Here is an 18716-nt window from a genome sequence, read left to right as displayed (position 1 = left end):
TGTGTGTATGTTGCACAGAGGTCAATGTTACATTTGGAGCAAAGCTGTCATTGAGAAATCAGCATCATGTATTTTATTGATGGGATGTGTACAGGTACAGGCAGAAGGGCAACAACATGAAAATGTAACCTTCATCAATCACCTTTAGCAGAAGGTAATTGCACAAAGTGATGAAGCCATGGATCACTCCAATATGGTTTAATTCTGCACAGCAGGATTTGCTCCTAGACCCACCCCGTTTATCAGATGTATTTCAGAACAAACACTGACTGTTTCACCAACAGATTAACAAAATGGCTGAAGCTGAAATAAGTACCTGTTGTTCGGAAGCCAACATCTTCCTCATGCTCACTGGCCCGTATTCCTCTGAACCCCCCCTCCTCCACCACACACACACCAACCACACACACATTCACACACACACGCTTTCATTCATCTTCCCCATAGTGTTCATTGCCATCTACTGCTGCTACTCTTTGGCTACTGACAGTTTTCAACAAAAAAGCAACAGAGTAACACGACAGTGTCATGATTTTATGAATGCTTTATTGATCATAATTGGCTGAGCAAAGCTTTTACTAAAACAAATATTAATAATAGAAACAAAACAGAAGATAAAGAAAATGATTATGTAAGAGACCAAGGTTTCTACTGGTTTTGACAGATCTTGCCATTTCTCTTAAAATGTTTTCAAACTCAGATTCATAAGATCTAAAATAGAATAATAGGAGAAGCATTTGATCAGATAGGTAATGAAATGATCATGATTTTATGAAGCTAAAATATTTGGTTTGCATTGTTTTCAAAGACAGATCATTTTTCAAAACCTGAAAGTAGTTTTCAATATAGCCTCCACAGGTTAATTTAAATTTGAATGGGGAACATGTGACTTGAAATTAGTTATTTTGCGGATTAAAAGTGCAGGAGCCATTCCAAGGAAATAGAATACAACAAAAAAAACATGCGCTACTTGGGCTTCGCATTCCTTGCTCTCTGTTGATTGGTGAAGGACCGGTAAAGGGGGTAAAGGGGCAAGTAGGCGGGTCTTCTCCTGCCAAGCCAATCAGGGTAGGATGAGAACGTCCAGGATCCCGCTGACACGTCTGAGCTTGTTGCAGTCCAGAAAGGCGCAGAGGCGACTTTTCCCTGTTCGCTTCGGACAGCACGACTCGACCCAGGTGATAGTGTCGTTGGGAGCGATCACACTGCGCACACACACACACACACACCCACACACACACACACAGCGTTCACAGTGCTGAAAAAAATTCTATGAAGATGTGTGTTTTATGTCTGGCGACTGTGTGTGAGGGGGGGGGGGGGTCACCTGTACTGCTTGATTTTGAAGTCCAGGAGGCCAGATCCCTCACAGCTGATGGAGACGTCGTCCAGAGAGAAGGTGAAGGGATTGGTGAAGCTGACCGTGACATACGTTACCTGACCCAGATGGGGGGGTTCGCTCACCTGGGAACCCACAATACACCTTTGTCACAATGTTTGTGTGAAAGAAAGGGAGCAAAGGGGTGGGAGTGGGGTGGGGGTTAGAGAAAAGAGAGAGGGAGCCAGAGAGAAACAGAAAATGAGAGAGTGTGTGTGTGTACTGACCTCAATGCTGAGAGTAGGGACCTGCAGAGTGAGGACCTTCACAGTAGCGAAGTCCTGGTTGTCGGTTGTGTGTCCCACCAAAGTGAAGTAGAGGTTGGACTGAAAGTTGATGTTGGGCATGTACTCCACCGCCAACACATTCACCAAGACACGCTCAGCTGGAGGAGAACAGCAGGACGAGGGGAGAGGAGGAGGAGATGAAGGTTTTTGTCCATGTATATCATCTCAATCTCTCTCTGACACACACACACTCAGAGGGCCTCACACTCACTTGTGTATGGACTGACGGTGACGTCTACGTTTTCGTCTTTAAACTTTTCTGACGGCACTCCAGTATAAAAGGCCACGCTGCCAGACAGGTTGGCCTGGGATGGGTGGATGGATGGTTTGTTGGATGAAAGCAGGGATGGATTGATGAAGGAACAAACAAACAAAAGAATGGAGACAATGTGTGTTTGAAACACACAAATATACACAATGCACACACACGTTTACATACAAATACATACTATACACGTACATTTATTCACATTTGTGCAGTACATCCCACCTGTATCTTGAGCTCGACCCCCCCCAGGTTGGTAAACTCAATAACCAAGGTGAAGTCCTGCTCCAGCTGGACTTGGTTGACCAGGATGGACGCTGTCACTGTGGTTCCTGGAAGCTCAGGGTTGTCGCTCTCCAAGTCCTCTCCCAGAACACTGGTGGGTTCATCATTACTGATGCCTACTGAGGAGAGGGACAAGTCAGAGAGGGTGTGTGTGTGTATGAACATCTGGGTGTCACATCAGTGTATGAACATCAGTCATGCCATGTACCAACAGGGCATAGGCGATTTTACCGCGGGTGCAGGGGGTACATTTGCACCCCCTACTGCTAGGATGAAAAAATTAACATTTTCAAATTAATGTAAAAACCAGATTAAATGTTTTTAGAACATTTTTAAGTGATGTCAGAGTTGTATTTTCTATCATGGTTTTTTGTACTCTAATGGTATATTTTAAATTTTAAGATCTAGTATTAATTTTGAGCATGTTTTTGCAAGCAAAAAATAATTATTCACTACCCTTTGCACCCGCAGTTTTAAAACCTCGAATCTCCTCTGCAACAGGGTACTTGTATGTATTTGTGATGTCAGCTGGCTCATCACTGTCCACAGACTTGGTGAGGACCAACTTTCCCACACAGGTTTTGTCTGTGTGGAAGGGGGTCAAAACTCCATATTCGTCACGCTTTTGGAACACCACATAACTGGCAACCTGTTGGGGAGGGAGAAAGGAGAGCAGAGAGGGAGAAACATCAAAGGTTTTCTTGTTTGTCCTATTTGTAATGTCTCCACGTTTAGGGACTGTTCCTCACCTCAGCGAAGACAAACTTCATGTCGAAGGGATAAGAGACCTGACCCTCCTTGACGGCCTTGACTGATGCTGGCCCACAACAATAATATCCTGCGAGTTACACACAAACACATCAACACAAGAGCTACTTATTACATTTAGTCATTTAGCAGACGCTCTTATCCAGAGCGACTGTACTTATACAACTCAGTAGTGTGTGTGTGTGTGTTTGTTTGTTTGAATGTTGGTGCACCTGTATGTGTCTTTGTGTCTCTGTGTGTTTGTAAGTGTGTGTGTGTGTGGGGGGGGGGGGTCCTACCACTGCCTGTCTCCTGTGGAGTGGCGTCCACTACCTGCCAGCCTCCTAGACCTGCAGGCAGATCACTCCTGCTCATGTACGCCTCATTCCAGCAATGGTAGTTCCTAGAGTAGAACAGAATAGAATAGAATCAAGTATGGAGTTGAGAGGAGCAGAGCAGAGTACAACAAAGAACAAATGGAGAGCCAGCACCTTCAAAATACTTTTGCTTCCTGTGTCCCATAATCATTGGTTGATGCATGGCTGATTGACAGAGTGATGGACCTACCAGATGGAGTCTGTGACTTTGTCACGTTCTCCATTTGGGAGGAAGATGATGTCAATCTTTATTTTGCCATCATTGTCGTGGGCAGAGCCGTAGTTTGTAACAACCCTGGATGGAATTCCCAGACAGCGCAGGACTGGGGGGGGGGGGGGGGATTGGATAAGGAGAGCTCTGAGTGTTTCTGTGTCTGTGTATATACTTGTTGATGTGTGTGAGTTTGTGTGTTTCTGAGTTCATTTGAGTGTAAGTTGTCCACTCACAGCTGTTGAACACTCCTGCAAAGACCCAGCACTGCCCGTAACGGACAGGTGTGCGCGTGCTGGCGTACTTCAGCAGAATCTGTGTGCTGCCTGTCCACAGATCAGGAGCCGTGCCCAGAGAGTAGTCTTCGTCCCATCGTCCAACTATTACCCCATCATCATCCTCTGAGTTAATCTACATGTAATGTTTTGTAAAAAGAAAAACTTTTGTCACATTTGATCAAGTGTGTCGTACAACAAATACCTAGTACCAGAGCATTTACAGAACTACATCTGGTAAAGCAACGTTAAGTCATGTCAAGATAAACAAAGTAGCAGTATTACAAAGGTAATATGTGAAATAAGTTAAAAGAAAATGTTCCATGTATGATGTTCCAGTGCTGACTCACCATGGCCGAGGCCTGCCTGGTGATGTAGATGCTGCTGCCTCTGTTGTCAATAGGCATATTACATGCATCCAGGATGTAGATGCAGGCATCCAGCACTCCACGCTCAAACTGGAACACACACAGGGAGCTTGTGTCATGCTTGTGGGTGTGTATGTGTGTGTGTCTGGGGAAACTGCATAAGTGTATGTGTGTGTGTGTGTGTGTGTGTGTGTGTGTGTGTGTGTGCGTGTGTGTGTGTGTGTGTGTGTGTGTGTGTGTGTGTGTGTGTGTGTGTGTGTGTGTGTGTGTGTGTGTGTGTGTGTGTGTGTGTATGTATGTATGTATGTGTATGTATGTATGTATATACCTGACCATAGAGCCACATTCTGTGAGACACAGCATCAACATTTCCCATGTATAAGACTCCATAATCATTCAGCACATACTCATTCCTGTCTGTATCGTTGTTTAGAAACACTTCATCATCTAAGGAGAGCACACACACAGTCCAGGATTAGAATCAGTACTCTTCATTCATGGACACACAGTCTACAACTATATAGTTCCAACATCTTAATCACCACAAGGTCATTTCAGAACATTTGAGAGTTTAGTCTACGTGGTTTGCATTTATGTCCACTTTAAGATGAACAGTGGAGAAACATCATACCCACTACTTCTTACTAAACTACACCACTGAGGATACCCACTTCTTAACCCACCACCACAACTTCAGCTGTACTGACCAGGGCACCAGGCGTTGAACAGCAGGTAGAGGTCAGTGCTGGGGTCCCGTTTGGTCCGGATGATTCCACTGGGGATCAAGATGGCCACGCAGCTCTGGAACTTTCCGACCAGCGCTTTTGGATTTGGAGTGATGCCCAGTGTCACCATGGCACCTTGCTTATTCACCCTCCGACCTGTCCATGACCCCCCGGGGCTGCCGTAAAATGGCACCACAATCATGGATTCTTTACTGACTGTGGGGTTGGCACCTGGGAATGGGAAGGTGGAAGAAGAGGAGGGGAGTTGGGTGGAGAGGAGATGGAGGAGGGGGGCAGAAGAAGGATGAAAGGGGGGGAAGAGGAGGAGCTCTTGACATTTACATTTTTACAGACAAGCTGGAGTCATTAGCAGTCTCCCTTTGGAGATATATTTCTACTCAAACAACTTATGCAATTTGTAGTCTAACTACAAATCAGTACTGGACAAATCTACTTGGAGTAAGTTTGATTTCTCTTTTCCAGTGCAGAAAACCAATGGATGAATCTTACATGTGTCACCCATGAGACAAATCAAACACACATGAGTTAATGATTCTCATTATCTACATGTCCTCTTACTACATTTACATTTAGCAGACGCTCTTATCCAGAGCGACTTACAGTAAATACAGGGACATTCCCCCGAGGCAAGTAGGGTGAAGTGCCTTGCCCAAGGACACAACGTCAGTTTGCATGACCAGGAATCGAACTGGCAACCTTCGGATTACTAGCCCGATTCCCTCACCGCTCAGCCACCTGACTCCCTTACTAACCAGCAGAAAAGCAGAAACACCCACATAATGTCCTTTTAATGCTGAACATCTACACCTGGAGCAGCTCACCAATCATGAACTCCAGCTGGAACTTATCGGTGGGGCTCAGGGGTCGATTGAAGGTCACGGATACGAAGAACTCCTGTCCCCTGCGTATGATGAGCTGGGGGGAATCGTACCTGGCGGTGTGGTGCTCCACCTTGTTGCTCTGCTGCAACATGTCCACTGTGACCACGTTGAGGCTGGAAATGTCTAACACACGCACACACACATTAATTCAAACTCAACTCTCTCAGAAACCTGTGTGTGTGCTCCAGTTTGTCAGACGGGCAGTTCCATGACAGTAGCTGTAGATCCCAAAGCCCTGCCCTCAGCACAAACACACTGCTGCCCCTCAGCTCTCACTTCCCAGAGGACCGCAGTGAGAAGAACTCTTTCTTGCCACCCAGAAAGCCAATGGGGTTGAGCTGCAGCGAAGTGCTGAACTGAGGAATCTCTCTTAAACACAGTGGAGCAAAATATGGATGGTGGCATGAAGCATAGAAGAATGAGGGATACAGCATTGAAGGGAAGAAGGGATGGATGAAAGATTGGACGAATAGAGGGATGGAGGGCCATAGGGATGGAAGATGAAGAGGTGTTATGAGGTCAGCAGTTCTGAGGGGTGATGGAACATGCTGTCACACATGCACAAACACATATCTTTTTTCCCTACCATCTGAAACTAGTGTAGGATCCTCTTCTCCTTCCTTGCCACCAAAGGGTACAAACTCCTGCATGTGGTGGAACTCAGCATTACAGCGGGGACGTGGTGTGCTGTAACGCCCAGCATGGGTCACGGTGGGCACCAGCACGGTATTGGCACAAATACTCATGGTGAAGTGGCAGTAACAGGTCCTGACACCGCTATGTAGACAGGGGTGGGGCGAGGTGGTGAATGGAGGAAGAGTGGAAGAGACTGAGGGTGGAAAGAGAGGAGAGAAAGTTAGTGACAGAGAATTGTGCGGTCGATAAGATCTTGATGAGATATTAACTGAAAGTTTTTGATTACTTTTCAAGAAAAAAAAAACAGATTAATTCTGCCCAAAGTTGGTTCAGAGTGTGTTGTTTACAAGCTCAGAAGAGGACTGACTCACCTGTTGGGTTGTTCTGAGGAAGAGATGAAGCTGCTGGAATCCCTGAGGCACTCCAATGGTGATCCACAGACGTCCAACCAAGGATTTATAAACCCCAGATAGTTCCTCATTCACACACACACACGCACACACACACACACACACACACACACACACTGACCATGCCCCCCATTGAATAGGAAGTTGAGGTAGAAATTCCAGTCATTTTAAAGGGGTGCTCAAGTACTTTTCCACATATGTACGACATGTCTACATCGAATATGTCCACTCTGCTCTGATTCACCAAACAGAACATGACTGCTCTACTGTTATAATCTTCTTATGGTTCTTATTGTCTTCTTTGTTAGAGAACTGTTACATATCTTTGATGTTTGTTGCGGTTGTTATCATGCTAATCCTTAGCTTTTGTATGCTCTACAGTACATCTGGGTCGCCATGGCTACAACAGGGTATCTGGTCACAGTGACATAGTACAGTTCCTCATTCTAGAACACAGAGAATTTCACACTCTTGACACTTCCTGCCTGGGTCAGATAGACCTGCTGCTGGATATACAGAGGGGTTTTAATTGTCAGAGTATAAACTGACCCAGGATTATGTCATCTCAGCCTCACTGGCTGTGATCTAAACAGATCCCAAGCCTGCTCTGTGACTCTGGGAAACATTAAAATCTGTCCCTCATCTCATCTCAGCAGCATCAATACACCAGCCATAGTTTAGTGGGCTGTCAGCATTTCTCTTGCACTGTTTCTGCTGAGATGAGGGGTTCCTACAGTAAATAAGGACCATGTGACTGGCGTTCTGCTGGCAGGTCATCCTCATCCAGTTAAACATGGAGAAATCAGAGATGTAAGTTGACACATCTCACACTCTATTTAGGCTTTTCTATGGAGGACATCAGAGGACACCATCTGCAATTGACAGTGACAAAGTAGAAACTACTGTATGTGTTAATGTGTCAGGCTGGCAGAGTACATTTGTTTGTGTGAGTGTTTGACTTAGTGTGACAGACTGTTTATGTGTGAGTGTAAGTGTGTATATGTGTGTGTGGTTATGTTAGTTTGAGTGACCAATGTCTTCAAGGTCCCATGATCCATACTGTACAGATTCCAATCTGAGTGGGGGGGGGGGATATGTAACTGATGTGGGCAAAAATAGAAGATAAATTATCGTAAAAAACAATCTTTATTTGTGGCCATTTTTGCAACTAATATCTTCAAATGGTTGTCCGAAGTGTTATTATGTAATTACAGACATACACCACCAGGAGGCGACAAGACATCAGTTTATCAATGGGGATGAGCAATACCGCAGTCAGACCTTCCCCAGTACGCAAAACCAACCAACCAACCGAAACCCTCATTCAGGAATTTTCTCCAACTGGTGACGTCTTGTCTTCCCTCGCCTCTAGTGTAGTATTGTGTTACATCGTTCTCGAACATTCCAGCCAGATAGGAAGACGAGGGTGAGAACCATAGCATAATAGCAGCCGGGGGCAGCAAGTTGCAGGCCTCTACGGCCATCTACTGCACCCACCTTGTATCGACCTGCCTGTAGGCGTACGCCCAAAATTTGATGATAGCCTAGGCCTACTAATAACCTTACTGATGTTCTGTGTCTCTGTTGCTTTTTGGGATTATGGAGATGCAATTGCGGAAGGTTATTGGGCAAAACGCTAGTTCTCAACAAGGTCAAATAACAGCGCACATCAGAACACCTAAAGTTCTGATCACGGACGCCCGCTCTAGGAGCGGTGTGGGCGATTTTTCTTCGATACAGTCTTCATTAAACACATTACAGCGCAGTCTCCGGTCTCAAAATGAACTGTCTAGGGACTCAATTACTCAGCAGCGTGGTGCACGCGCGGCGCGGCTGAGAGGGGTTCTAGCCGCTGTCCACTGTTCGCACTGTAAGAGGATTCTCCCTCACAGCGCGCGCGCCTCGGGGAAACTTTTTAATATTCTGCTCGGTGCGTCGCGGGTCTGGCACTGAGAGAAGTAAAACTCATTGGCTCGCTACTAAATACCGCTGACGTCAGCAGCAGGGGAAGGGGCAAGATCCTTTATTTTGGGGGGAGAAAATATAATGGTATTCTAGCTTCTTCCATGGTCTACCATTAATTTATGTTAGACTGACGCTTATGTCTCTCTGTTTCTCTCCCTCACACACGCACACCTCTTAAGACACCTTGCGTCTTCGACTGAATTTTAAATGATTGAATTTCGTCAATGAGCCCATTTTAATCTCGAGGAAGAAAGGTTGGACGTTTGAACTCTATCCATATAGGGAGGGGGATATAAACCTCACATTTACAATGCGAACTAGCACTGATGTGTCTGGTGTGTGGCTACGGGCGTGAATGTCGAGGGAGACTTTAAATGTCAACATTTTCATTCAGATAAAGGACAAAATATATCATTTTGAAAAACACTACGTCTAAAACAGACTGAGAGGGTATCGAATGACCGCCAGTCTCGGGTATTCAGTGACGCTTCAGGAGCGCTGGGTAAAAGCAAGAATAGTCTACTCTCAACACTTTTCTAAGAAGCTTCTATCATAAGAAATCTTGCTGTCTGTCTATTGGCTGTCTATTTTCTCTGTGTATAATCAGATTCCGTTTGTATTTACACAAGGTCACAGTTTAGGCCATGGATTAGCTATCTAGAACCGAGTAGTTTTGGACCGGGCTAGAAATGTATATGGTAAATCAACACAATTCACCATCGCATCATCTTGTTTCATTCGTTTATACTGCCTAAATAATCCTGAAAAAAATCTCAAATGTATTTCCCTGTGGATTACGCTTGATCAATAACTCGAACGAGGGAATGTGGCATTTAAGAACCCAGATAAATGGTCACCACACGCACTCTCACCTCTCCAGACATGAACGGTTGGTGTGGTCTAGGGGCGTTCACGTGCGCCCGTGACCCAGATGCCGGTATCACCGCATAGTTCTAATGACAGTCGGTACGAGAAAAGGAGGAGGAGGGGAGAGTAGCAGCGGGGGAGAAGGAGGAGGGAAGGAGGGGAGGGGGGGACTAGCCCTGTCTAGCAAATGAGAAAATGGAGAGAGGGGGAGTCCAACAGTCGCTTTTACGTCAAGCATGGTATGTGGGCGTGAAAGAGAGAGAGAGTTCGGGAGCAGAAAAAACGAGGCATCACCGCCCTCACTTTACGGGGTGCACCATTTCACTCCTATCCGCCCGGTCGTGTGCGTAAAAAGGCAACGCGGGAGCACAAAAAACACGGAACCCGGTAACGGAATCTCTTCGGAAGTTGATGGCTATGTGTGACAACCAGACTCCTACATAGTTTTTCCGTTCAAGTTTTTAAAGATCTGCAGACGCCAATGGTTTTACCGACCGTAGGATGGGATTGACCCGGTCTGGCAGGTGCATCTCCCTGATTATAGCTGTCCACTTGGGTGAGTTGCATCCTTTACTTCCCCGGTCCTCCCCTATAGGATAACGATTTATCGTTATTATTGTGCCAAATTGTAATAATTTAGCAACAAGGTGTTTGCGTCTAGCACATATCTTGTATAATTTTAGCAAAAAAGTAACGTTTGTAAAACAATATAAATTCCATCAATGAAAAAATGATTTAATCCTTGGTCTATTTCTACTGCATAGGTTAGTCCTAGTGTAGCTACTGAAAGTCCAGTAGAACAAACACTCGGGAATGGGCTTCAATAAATAATGTTAGGCTACTTAGCCTATAGCGTGAGGGTGCCGTAGCTTATATCTCCATAATGTCTGAGAAATATTATACAATTATACAATTCTAAATGCTTCTGTGAAAACAGTAAAAATGAACATTGTAGGCTATGCGCTATAATTTCTAGAGATATAATTATAAATAACATAGGCTACTGTTGTTTTCCGTTTTCATTGGATAACGTGAGCGCTGTTGATAGAGAACGGTGCTGCTCGTGGAATCCGTTGCTGCTGCTGGTAGCTTGGGCATTTTAAATCATTTAGTCTACATCTGTCAAACCGAGGAGCATTTATAGGAGAACCCCCCAGCCCCGCCGATTTGATTCAAGTAGGAATGTTTTCCTTGGATCTTAAATAAGAACGAAAAATGTCAGTAAAAATAATTTAATAAAAAATTGTGAAAGAACTGATGGAAAATTGTGAGTTAGGCTATCGGTGCATCCGTTCGCTATATATAGCCTAACTATATGGTAGCATAGGCTACATATCAAATCAGCATATTTGTTGGAGAAAACTAACGAATTAAGCGTATCGAATAGGCCTATATGTAATGTATCATTAAAATTGTGTTGAATATTAATCCATAGGCTATTTCTTAAGGAAATGTCGTAATGTCGTTTTAATCAGAGAAAAACTAATTATGCGTAATTTAAAACGAAGAAATGATCGTAATCTTATTTAGGCTACTTGGCTATTTTAAAACTAGTCTATGCGTGTCACGTTATCCAGTGTTCCAAGTCCCCGTTCCCCAATTATTGGTTTTATCTTTTCACAAGGCTACAATATCAAACGAGAGTTGGCCTAGGACGTTGCCTATTAGCCTATCGGCTATTATAAACGGTACCGTTTGATTGTTGTAAATGCTCTTATCCCCTCTGGGTTGAATTTGACTGGTTCGTCCGAACGGTAGCCTACTACCTGATTCTCTAGTACTATTTTCTGTGGTGCGTGTAGAGGACCTTTAGGGCGGAATGCGTAGTAGCATTTGTGTGTGGCTGCGGACTGAGAGGGGGTGTGACTGTTCCAGCAGGCTTTATTAAGTAGCAGCAGCATCCACTGCGGGTTGAGCTGGAGGCATGGATGTGCGTGTAACACGTGTGAGGACTTGTTCTCAACGGCACTGTCCTCATTTCACTCACTTGGAGGGCTTCACCTCTGTTTTACGGTTTACCTGCTGCAAGTGTTAAGATTCCATAACCTATAACATGGTCAGAAGTTTTTAAATTTTTTAACTTAGGTTAAAACTTTAGTCAAGGTTACCTAGTCGAATAGAACATAATTGAATAGAAAGTGGTCTCATGGATAGTCCTAAAGGTTTTTCTTTTTGGTAGAGTAGAATATTCCCTTGGCCTGCCCTTTCTGCTCAAGTTTTTCTGGCACTTCTTTCGACATGATTAGGTGGTATATTAGGTTGTTAAATGATTGAATACCCTTGTGAATTGTGTTGCCTGTTCGATACCAATCATTGTACACTGACACCACGCTTTGAGGTAAAACCTTTATTTGATTATTTGATATTTTTACAGTGCTGTCTTGCAAAATCTCATAGCGAACGAATAAGAAGGTCGTTATACCATAAAGACAAAGCTATCTAGGCTGTGAGTGAGAGCTTCCCGCTCGAGCCCTCATTCAGTATGCCTCAGTGCTCGTGCTCTATAGTAAAGATTTGCTACATTTTAAATTCCAACGTCTTTAAATTTGTCAATTTCACACATTTTGACGGTGACCTTGTCTTAGTTTATATTCCGTGACCCATTCTTTGCTGACAGCTAGGTTAAACAGGATTTTTGAGCTGCTGACCCACATGACGGTAAGGATGAATGTAAAGCTTTGGTTGGGATACCGTCCCGCAATCATTAAATAGGCTAGGCAGCAGGCTTTTGAATGCACATTTAAAAGCAAAAATCAATTAATTTTATTTTTTACGCTGGCTTGTCACACAGCCTTATTCCTACACAATTCATACGGTTACAGCTGCAGTCCAGTGATCAATCTAACGAAAAACGGTCTCTGGTTGCATGTCATCTCATTTTGCCGTGATAAACAACTGTGTATCTTACACGGTGTGTGGTTCTGTGACCGATCGACCGACCGGGAACCACATGGTCTTGTAACAACTGATCAATTGACCGAATCTCCTGACTAACGAACCGCGGATACTCACGTACTTCCCACTCCTGGCAAACTGGAGACAGGGCTCGTGGGGTCAGATGGAGGAGGGGGTGGGGGCAGCGTTAACAAGCCTGTCATTTTCTCTATTAGATGAATTATATAAAACACGGACGACGCCTTTTAATGGGTCTGAATTACCCAAAGCAGCACCACGAGAAACCACGCCCCTTCACACATAACACACACGCGCGCGCCTAAAAAGCCATGCAAATGGCTGGAACACACCCCCATTTTCCACGCTCGTGGTCCTGATTAGAAGCGCGCGCATTACCTCATCTTCTTTGTGACTGTTCCACTCTGTCGTGGTGCAAGGAAGTACGCCAGCAGGCAGGCATCTCGCAAACCTACAAAACACTTCTGAATGGCCGATGTGGTGAACTAAGTATATATGCCGTGGAATATACCTATTTTAACAAGCATAAAAACCATTAAATGAAATAAGGAAAAAGAATACATAAAACAATGTCAGATTATCAGAAAAATAAATTCTATGGTCTACTTTATTATAGGCCTATAGCTACAAACATTATCTAACGAGAACGTTTTTTTAAATATCTTTCCTCTTGCTACTCTTCAGCTTACCTGCTGCAAGCAGTGCGAGCCACGGGGAGATGTGATACAGTGTTTAAGGGCTTCTCCAACTGCCTGCTTCAACTGGGCGACAACATGGCCAGCTACCCGCAGGAGCTCGAGGAGAAGGAGAACTTACAGACGATCTGCACGTATGTTACATTGATGGTTTTCACCTCTCCCCCCCTTCCTCAAAAAATAGTCCTCTCTTTATCTTTCTCTGTGTCCCTGTTCCAATGGGGTTACCCTAAAAAAATGTGAAACAAAATCTGGATTCTGGGAAAATTGATTTCAGGAGAAACCCCACACCTCAGAACAGAATTTTAAATGTTCTTAGAAACCCTTGCCTTCATTTAAAAACGTAACGAGGAAGAAATGGGGAGGGGGTAGACAGACGAGAACCACTGTGCGCCAGATGGCACGAGGGCCTCCAGTTTAATTCGACAGCTCCATCACAACAGTCTCGAGGTGCGGTATAGCAGGAGGGGCGCGTTAATGTGCCCTCCCACTCCCCCCTTTCACACACATACCCGTTAATTGCAATGAGATATACCATCGACAAGGCTGAGTTCAGGGGTCAACATCAATAGTCTAGATTGGATTAGATATGGAGCCAGATCCGGGGGAGACAGCGTGCATGCACCGGTGGGTGTGCCGTGAATGCATGCGCAAGGGAATATATTCTTGGAGCGGAGGAGCCATTGGGCTGGAGATGACATCAATAGAAAACTGTTCATCACATGTTCAATCTGTATCACTGAGACCACCACAGTCCCATGTCACCTAGCCTGCCCTATTCTCTTTTTGCCTCCCTCTCGCCTGCCTTGCACATGCACCCCAACCCCCTGCCTCAAGTCCCCTGCTGTGTAAAATAACTGCTGGTTGCAAGGGAAGGATGGGTGGAGGAGCATGCGTCAACTTGGCTTGGCTTATTGTAAGACTAGTGTGACACCGGCCTGGGTTGTGTGAGTGTGTGTGTGTGTGTTGTGTTTGTGAGAGTCATGGAGAAGGATGGACATTGTCATTGGATTGTAAAAGCCTTATACATAGGCTGGATGTTCGTTATACGAAAAATAACAAAAACATTATGTCCTCATAATACATTCCATTTTATTTGTCTTTATCCAACAACACTGCATGTATTTACACTTTTGCCCTAAAGCTTGGAAATTCACTTATAGTCTCACTGACGCCTGCTCCATCCCCCCTTCTCTCCAGATACTGGGACGACTTCCACTCCTGCGCCACCACCGCGCTAGCAGACTGCCATGAAGGAGCGACAGACCTCTGGGAAAAACTGAAGAAGGAGTCCAGAAACCTCGAGTTCCGCGGGAGCTTGTTTGAACTCTGTGGAGGCGGTAATGGAGCGCCCAAATCCACCGCTCCCCGTGGCCTCACCCTGCTCCTAACGGCACTTTCCGCCCTAGTGACTTGGCTTGCATTTTAAGAAAAACATACAAAAGTAAAAGCGACAAAATAAACAAATAAACAAATAAGAAGAAGAAAATCAAGAAAAACGAGTGCTAGCTATCAAGAAAACAATACAACAAGACATAAAAAAGACGTTTGAATTAAAATCTACACCTGAATGGATTTGTATTCTTCACCCGGGGAAGGCGACTTGATTTTGCCAGAGACATTGGCCGGTCGTCTTCAGGAGCGGCGCGCGCTCCGCCATATTCCTCTGACCTCGGGGTCAGTTAGGCTACATTAAATATTTAGCAGGTGTTAAGTTGAAATGCTGATGACATTTTGATGGATGTCCACCCGGTTACGATAGTGGAATTACATAGCATTAAAGTCAGCTATAAATAATTAATATAGAAGCCTAGACATAGAAACATCACAGTTATCACAGGTGATTGCAAGTTGCTCATACTGTAGCCTCTAACGCGACACTACGTTTACCTAAACGAGATCAGCGAGAACATACAAGCAACATACAAGTCCAGGCTATTAACGTTCTAGACTCCACTTCTGAATTTTCTTTATTCGTTTTTATTTTCCCAAAATAATACCTTATCGAGCCAAGTATAAATGTATTGGGTGCTTGTTGATCTGATGCGTGTAGTTTCCTAGGATAACTATAGGCTATATATCCCAGTATATAGCCTATAGTTGTAACTTATAATAGCCTATACGTCACCCTAGAATAAAGAAAGTCCACATCTACGGGAACCCATAAGGAACCTCAGAAGCAGTTTTAGAGTGAGGAGATTTCAGGTGAAAACTATGGCAATACGACATCTTCAACGAGGTTTAAGTAAAGTTGGAAACAATGGCTGGAAATTGAAATATGACTGTTGCCAGATAATTAAAGCGCATTGTAGGATTTAGCATCAGTATGCGCTTCATGAAAGAATAACCCAATTAGAGAAGCACTCTGGGACCCACATGTCATCAGTCCTATTACAGTAGCACGACAATAGCCTACAACAAAACGCAGAATCTTTATAGCTGGATATACAAGTGAGTTTTTTGCTAGCTTTATTTAATGTTGCCAAGGCATTGACCATGCTCCACTGCCTTCTGAGACGTGTATTCTGTTTTTGTCCGTTTGTTTGTTAGTTTGTTCGTTAAAGGGGATGTTGCATATAAAAAAACGGACTATTTCAAATCATCTAAGATTAAAAAAAAGAGAGACTATTATGTATATCAAATGATTTTAAGAAAATTATACTTTATCCCAAACAGTTTTAAAAACAGATTATTATACAGGTAGCCTATATTGAGAATACGAATGATAAATAATATTAAATAAAATGGTTAATGTTTGAAAATAACTGTGTGGTTTTGATTTTAACAAATTAACACTTGCAAAAACGAATGGAAATAGACAGTGTATATTCGTTTTCTTGCTGAAATGCGTGTTGGTGCTTGTGTATTAGTGCATGTGCGTGCGTGGTGTCCTGAGAGGTGCACGTGCAAGTGTCATTATTCATTATTATTATTCATGAAGGAGAAGGCACCCGTTCCAGTACGTTGGGAGACAGACTGGCGCATGCGCAGTCTGCACCTCTCCCCTCCTCCTCCACCTTCCATCATCTTACACACACACATTATCGAGCGCAGGCGTGTTGTTTCATTATTAATAAGGGTGCATCCTCGGGATCTAGTCACTTCATATTGATCAGTAGAAGGACCGCAGCATTTCAATCTGAGGGCAAACCCCGTCTAAAATGTCTGCTAGAAAATATTGGGACAATACTTTGAAAACGAATGTTTTCACTAGGCTATTTAGATAGCCTATACTTTAATGTAGGTCATACCCAGCGTGATACCGACTACATCATTCATTAATGGGCTTCACAGCATCAGTGCATGCTGACCACGTAGAGAGAGAGACTGCCTTACGGGCTTTGGTAAAATTAGCCTACATGGGTTGTTTAGCAAAAAATAAAGTTGGATATGACGTCTAGAATTTTTCTTTGACCTTGGAACATAGGCCTATGTAAATTAAATGTGCGAAGGAGACGAAACATTTGGAAACGAATATTGCGTTCAGGTTTCATCAAAAGGCGGCTCATTTGCGTGTGTGCTCCCTTCGGGGAAAGACTGATGTGATTTGAAATGCGTGTTTCTGCATTAATATGGGTGTCTGTGTTTCTCCATTCCTTTCCAAGAAAAAAAAGCCACAAGCTGGCTTTTGTTCTGCCTGCACACAGCCCTCTCTGTCCTGATCTGTTAGAAACATTCCCCCCATAAATCTAAAAAGTCTATTTCTATATAGGCATTTAGGCCTAAATGCGGGTATAGGCTACTATTTTTATAAAACATTAGGATTTAGAAATTATGGTTGTCAATGTATAGCCTAGTCTATTTGATATGGCACCTTTCCCCATTCCTTGGTTATCTAATGGTCACGGCACAAATACTAGACTAAAACAAAACACAGAAATGATTGAGACGCGGTATTATCGCCGGTAAAATAGGCAGAGCTTTCCCGCGAACACCTCATTAAAAATGTATGCAGCCCTAGCGGTTCCCTTGAGACCCATTCCGTTCAGAGCTTCCCCCGTAGCCTCACCGGTCACAGGGAAACACTCTCAGACTGTCTTGTAGGTGCCAGCTTTCGCGAATCTGCTGATTTGGCTGTTCAAAATGAAGACAATACGTTAACAAACGATTGATAGGCCTATATACATTTGATCAAATTCAGTATCCAGCCCGCATCATAGCATTTATGAGACCGTAAGGCAGGCCTACATTGGTGACATTTGGCACAGTCTAATGACTGAAACGGCCACATTTGCAAATAAGACCAATTACATTTTAACGGCGGCTAATAGCCTAGATAAATAGCCTATTATTCATTCTGAAACTATTCTTTAGGGCGATATAGGCCTAATCCAAATGTAGACCGTTAATTAACGCAACCATGGGTATTACAAACACTTTTAACTCAAATACGTACAAATTGTAAAACAAAAAAAACATAATTTTCCTGAATGTTCGTTCATCAATGGGTCCACAGCCCATTATTGTTATTTTTAAAATGTTGTATTTTACGGATGGGATTCAGATTAGGTTGCTCCCAATCATTCATAGATAGGCCTACCTCAAAATGTTGCTTTCAGAAACCGACACAGGCTAATGTAATCCAATATAAGGCCAAATGGTATCCGTCTGAGCTACAGAATGCATCTAAACATGATATAATGCTGAGAACAGAGGATTGCGTAAAGCCGTCATTAACTCCCACAGAAGTAAGAAATAGCTTCTGAAAGCAGATACAGTGAGAAAGAAACAGCTAGGGTATGTGTAATAAAGATATAAGGAGAAAGCTATTTCTGCTATAGACTACCCACTCCACTGTCAAAACGGTGATTCAAAAGACTCGGAAGAGAACACATAGACAGGAAGAACGGTCCCGAACACGAGGACAAATCCACCTTCAACCACCACCGTCATTTTTCATTGCTGGCTTTGGCGGCGAAACAGTTGGACCCTTTAGCGACAGCTTCTGGGCGAGACACCGAGGGACTTGGCTTTCTGTCTTTTACTGCACAGGGCACAATTTTACTTTCATCTGATGAAATCCAGTGTAGGCCTATGTGACCTCTCTGGCCACAATGAACTAGGACAGGACCATGGGCATCTCTAAACTGAAGCGACTGCAAAGTAGGCTACAATGCTCTGAAAACAAGTTGAACAGAAGTTCTCCGCTAACATCAGTTGTTACAATGTTCGGTTCTTCCAGTGTAATGAGATGTGAAGGGATATGGGTGAAGATGGAAGGAAGTTAGAATTCACTGATTTATTCACACGGGTTGTGTGGGCATAGATGTAGGCCCACAGGTGGGCAGCAGGGACATGCCCCTACCAATGCTAAGAGGCCATTGAAACGACCCCCAATAATTAGCGGCAGAGCAAGGGTAGTGGGATATTAGTCACCCACATGTTTAAACCAAACCTACGCCCTTGTATG

At 43.9% G+C, this 18716-nt stretch overlaps 2 protein-coding genes across 4 annotated transcripts; one reads left to right on the top strand and one right to left on the bottom strand.

Annotated features, from left to right (window-relative positions):
* Positions 1-526: 526 nt before the first annotated feature.
* Positions 527-8016, bottom strand: LOC134034872 (coagulation factor XIII A chain-like). 3 transcript variants are annotated; one of them, XM_062479548.1, is made up of 16 exons: positions 6828-8016; positions 6407-6649; positions 5761-5943; positions 4901-5149; positions 4522-4640; positions 4176-4283; positions 3787-3961; positions 3530-3662; positions 3262-3365; positions 2965-3053; positions 2672-2864; positions 2156-2334; positions 1877-1970; positions 1606-1763; positions 1328-1464; positions 527-1205 (listed from the first exon to the last, which is right to left on the bottom strand). In XM_062479548.1, the coding sequence occupies exons 2-16, from the start codon at positions 6564-6566 to the stop codon at positions 1064-1066; spliced, it is 2223 nt and encodes a 740-aa protein (XP_062335532.1). In that variant the 5' UTR covers positions 6567-6649; positions 6828-8016; the 3' UTR covers positions 527-1063. The 3 variants fall into 3 exon arrangements, with proteins under 3 accessions (XP_062335532.1, XP_062335533.1, XP_062335534.1); XM_062479549.1 differs by having other exon boundaries at positions 2156-2331; XM_062479550.1 differs by lacking the exons at positions 5761-5943; positions 6407-6649; positions 6828-8016 and adding an exon at positions 5429-5499.
* Positions 8017-9961: 1945 nt separating this feature from the next.
* nrn1a (neuritin 1a) lies at positions 9962-14793 on the top strand. The gene is made up of 3 exons (XM_062479596.1): positions 9962-10254; positions 13296-13440; positions 14507-14793. Exons 1-3 carry the CDS (start codon positions 10200-10202, stop codon positions 14733-14735), a joined length of 429 nt encoding a protein of 142 aa, XP_062335580.1. The 5' UTR covers positions 9962-10199; the 3' UTR covers positions 14736-14793.
* Positions 14794-18716: the final 3923 nt, after the last annotated feature.

Source organism: Osmerus eperlanus, chromosome 15 (assembly GCF_963692335.1).
Source record: "Osmerus eperlanus chromosome 15, fOsmEpe2.1, whole genome shotgun sequence".
Classification (NCBI taxonomy): domain Eukaryota; kingdom Metazoa; phylum Chordata; class Actinopteri; order Osmeriformes; family Osmeridae; genus Osmerus; species Osmerus eperlanus.
This window is presented reverse-complemented; position numbering and strand designations above follow the sequence as displayed.

Coding starts and splice junctions, on each gene's coding strand:
- LOC134034872 (XM_062479548.1), bottom strand. CDS start 6,566: ATGAGTATTTGTGCCAATACCGTGCTGGTGCCCACCGTGACCCATGCT. Junction 5,150..5,760: donor CCAGCTGGAGTTCATGATTG/GTGAGCTGCTCC, acceptor TCCCATTCCCAG/GTGCCAACCCCACAGTCAGT. Junction 4,641..4,900: donor GTTCAACGCCTGGTGCCCTG/GTCAGTACAGCT, acceptor TGCTCTCCTTAG/ATGATGAAGTGTTTCTAAAC.
- nrn1a (XM_062479596.1), top strand. CDS start 10,200: ATGGGATTGACCCGGTCTGGCAGGTGCATCTCCCTGATTATAGCTGTC. Junction 10,255..13,295: donor GATTATAGCTGTCCACTTGG/GTGAGTTGCATC, acceptor GCTACTCTTCAG/CTTACCTGCTGCAAGCAGTG. Junction 13,441..14,506: donor AACTTACAGACGATCTGCAC/GTATGTTACATT, acceptor CCTTCTCTCCAG/ATACTGGGACGACTTCCACT.